The 2,446-nt window shown below is 33.9% G+C and overlaps 1 protein-coding gene across 1 annotated transcript in view; it reads right to left on the bottom strand.

Annotated features, from left to right (window-relative positions):
- Positions 1 to 2,446, bottom strand: part of LOC108740498 (voltage-dependent T-type calcium channel subunit alpha-1G-like) — a gene marked incomplete at its 5' end in the record, with an annotated part of 24,795 nt that overhangs the window by 8,596 nt on the left and 13,753 nt on the right. Inside the window, 2 exons of the mRNA XM_025976507.1 lie at positions 1,413 to 1,625; positions 2,237 to 2,398. Of these exons, the coding sequence (XP_025832292.1) occupies positions 1,413 to 1,625; positions 2,237 to 2,398 (375 nt within the window). The remainder of the gene's footprint in view (positions 1 to 1,412; positions 1,626 to 2,236; positions 2,399 to 2,446) is intronic.

Genomic DNA, 2,446 nt, shown 5'->3' on the forward strand with positions numbered 1-2,446 from the left:
GTCACTCCAAAATTTTTTAGACGGTAAAACCTTCACCTCAAATGAGGAGGTCAAAAACCTCCTCGATCAGTTTTTTGCCAGCAAAGACCAAAAATTTTATGAGCGTGGAATTATGCTACTACCAGAAAGATGACAAAAGGTGTTGGACCAGAACGGTCAGTATATAATTGAATAAAGTATTTGTTTATTATACGAAAACTGTCTTTCATTTCCACAAAAAAAACGAAATGACTTTCCGAACAACCCTATATAATAACTTTAACTTTCTATTGTTTATAGATTACCCGAAATTAATGAGAAAAAGTTGTTGTTGCTGTCACATCCTCGCCGGGAATAGAACCCGGGCCCTAGGTTTACGGACAAGTACAATCAATGTTGCATATTAACCACTTTTAGAATATTTTGTACATAATAATGATAATAACGTTGAGTTGGTTTCGATGACATTTGTCACATCTTAGACGTACGTTAGTCGTTTTTGATGCTTAAAACCAGAGGCACGGGTTCGATTTCCGGCGAGGGCCCGATAGCAGTAATATTTTTTTGTTATTAATTTTGGGTAATCGATAGAGAATAAAATCTGTATTGTTTAATATTGGACTTGCGGATTGATGTTTTTCGTCTTAAAATCCCACATTAGGCTCAATAATGTGTAAACCCACCTATCTCGGGAGTAAATTTTTTATCATTTATCTGCCTGGTGCTTTTTCGAATATATTTGTACAGCGACACTAATTTTCTACATTGCACTATTAACAAAGTTACAGTTGCTATACATATTCGGTATTATTTACATGAGTGAATTTTGTGAAAGCTGTTTAAAAGCTCTATATGATGGATGAGCTGGACCTACGTATGTTGATGGAGATGCGTGTAAATTTTTGTTGTAATTCCGTATAGGAAAAAACTTTATACAGCAGTAAGTAAGAAAATGTGCTAATGCAAATGAATTTGTTTGTGATCAATCGATTATGTCTTTCGATTAATCAAGTATTTAATTAACGAATTAATATTTTATGCAGTTTTTTCCAGGGTGGCGGTCAAGTAATTAAAATTCTATAACGTTTCGATTTATTCAACCATCTTCAGATTTTTGAAGTGTTACTGCTTGTACACAGATATTAACTTAATTTTAAACATTCTTTCATACTGAGTATGCAGTAGTTCAACTGTGTACAAGCAGTAACACTTTAAAAGTGTGAAGATGGTTGAATAAATCGAAACGTTACAAGAAACGTAAAGTTGTCTTAATTATTTGACCGCTACCCTAGAAAATAACTACATAATTTAAAAGTAACGGTCAGGAATCCAACATAAATTATTACTATTGAAAACTGCAAAGAATTGATTATTATTAATCGATTAATCGGATATAACGTTCCCAGTTCTAATAGGGACATAATTTTACTAACGTGTCTGGTGATGTTGCCTCCGTTACATTGTGAATGATCTCTTCCATTGTTCAGTGGCACGGCTTCCGAATCGGAACCGCTTCTGTTCTTTTTCCTTCTCAAGCTCGGTCGCGAGCGAAGCTTCCATGAATAACCGCGTTGTATCTTCGGTTTTTCCTGTGGCTGATTTTGTGAGTTTGTAGCTTTATTTGCACTCGAAACGGGAATGCTTACCTGGCGAATATAAAATTGAAAAATTGCATCGAATTGTTTAGTTTATTGTATTCCGATGTACTCCGCATTTCTGCATACTTTACTTAAATTCCAAACGAAATACTCGCTTTGCAGAAACGAAACGTTGCAAATTGGATATTTGTAAAGCGTGTGCTTTGGAAATAATATTAAATCAAACTGGTTTACGATAAACTAACGAAATGTTAAAGAAACAAGCTTTTAACACTGTATTTCAGTTGAAAGTAAAACAGAACTATTTAGTGCATTTTACAAGTACAAAATTTAAACTAAAATTGCACAAAATTAGCTCATATTTTTGCGTAAAAAATAAATTTGACAATCTTTATACTTAATAGCAATTCGAAAGTAATAAAAATGTTGGTATTCTACAATCATAAAAAAAGATTGCGGAACGATCGGTCGTACGGTTCATACTTAAATGACGCCTAAATATGCGAAAGATTCAGAAACATCGGTAACAGTTCATTGTGGAATTGTCCACATGACGAAATTGACATGGATGTTTTTTACTGATAGTTATTGAGTAATAGGGCTCAATGTAAGGCATAGGGAACCTCAAGATATATTCGTAATAAAAGAAAATAACTTACCTTTTCGGAAAATGTAGTCGTCTTTGATCCAATTCGTTCATTATGCGTAATTATTTTCGATGACACTGTCTTCGAATCGTCGGGGAGCTTTTCAAATTGTCGGAAAGTTAAGGGTGGTGGTGACAAGGCTGGGGGTTTAAGAAATGCTGGCGCGTTGTTGTTCTAAAACATGAGCAGATAATATTTATGATGAGGTTAAATTTATCAAAT

Source organism: Agrilus planipennis, unplaced genomic scaffold (genome assembly GCF_000699045.2).
Source record: "Agrilus planipennis isolate EAB-ADULT unplaced genomic scaffold, Apla_2.0 scaffold21, whole genome shotgun sequence".
In the NCBI taxonomy this organism is placed as follows: Eukaryota; Metazoa; Arthropoda; class Insecta; order Coleoptera; family Buprestidae; genus Agrilus; species Agrilus planipennis.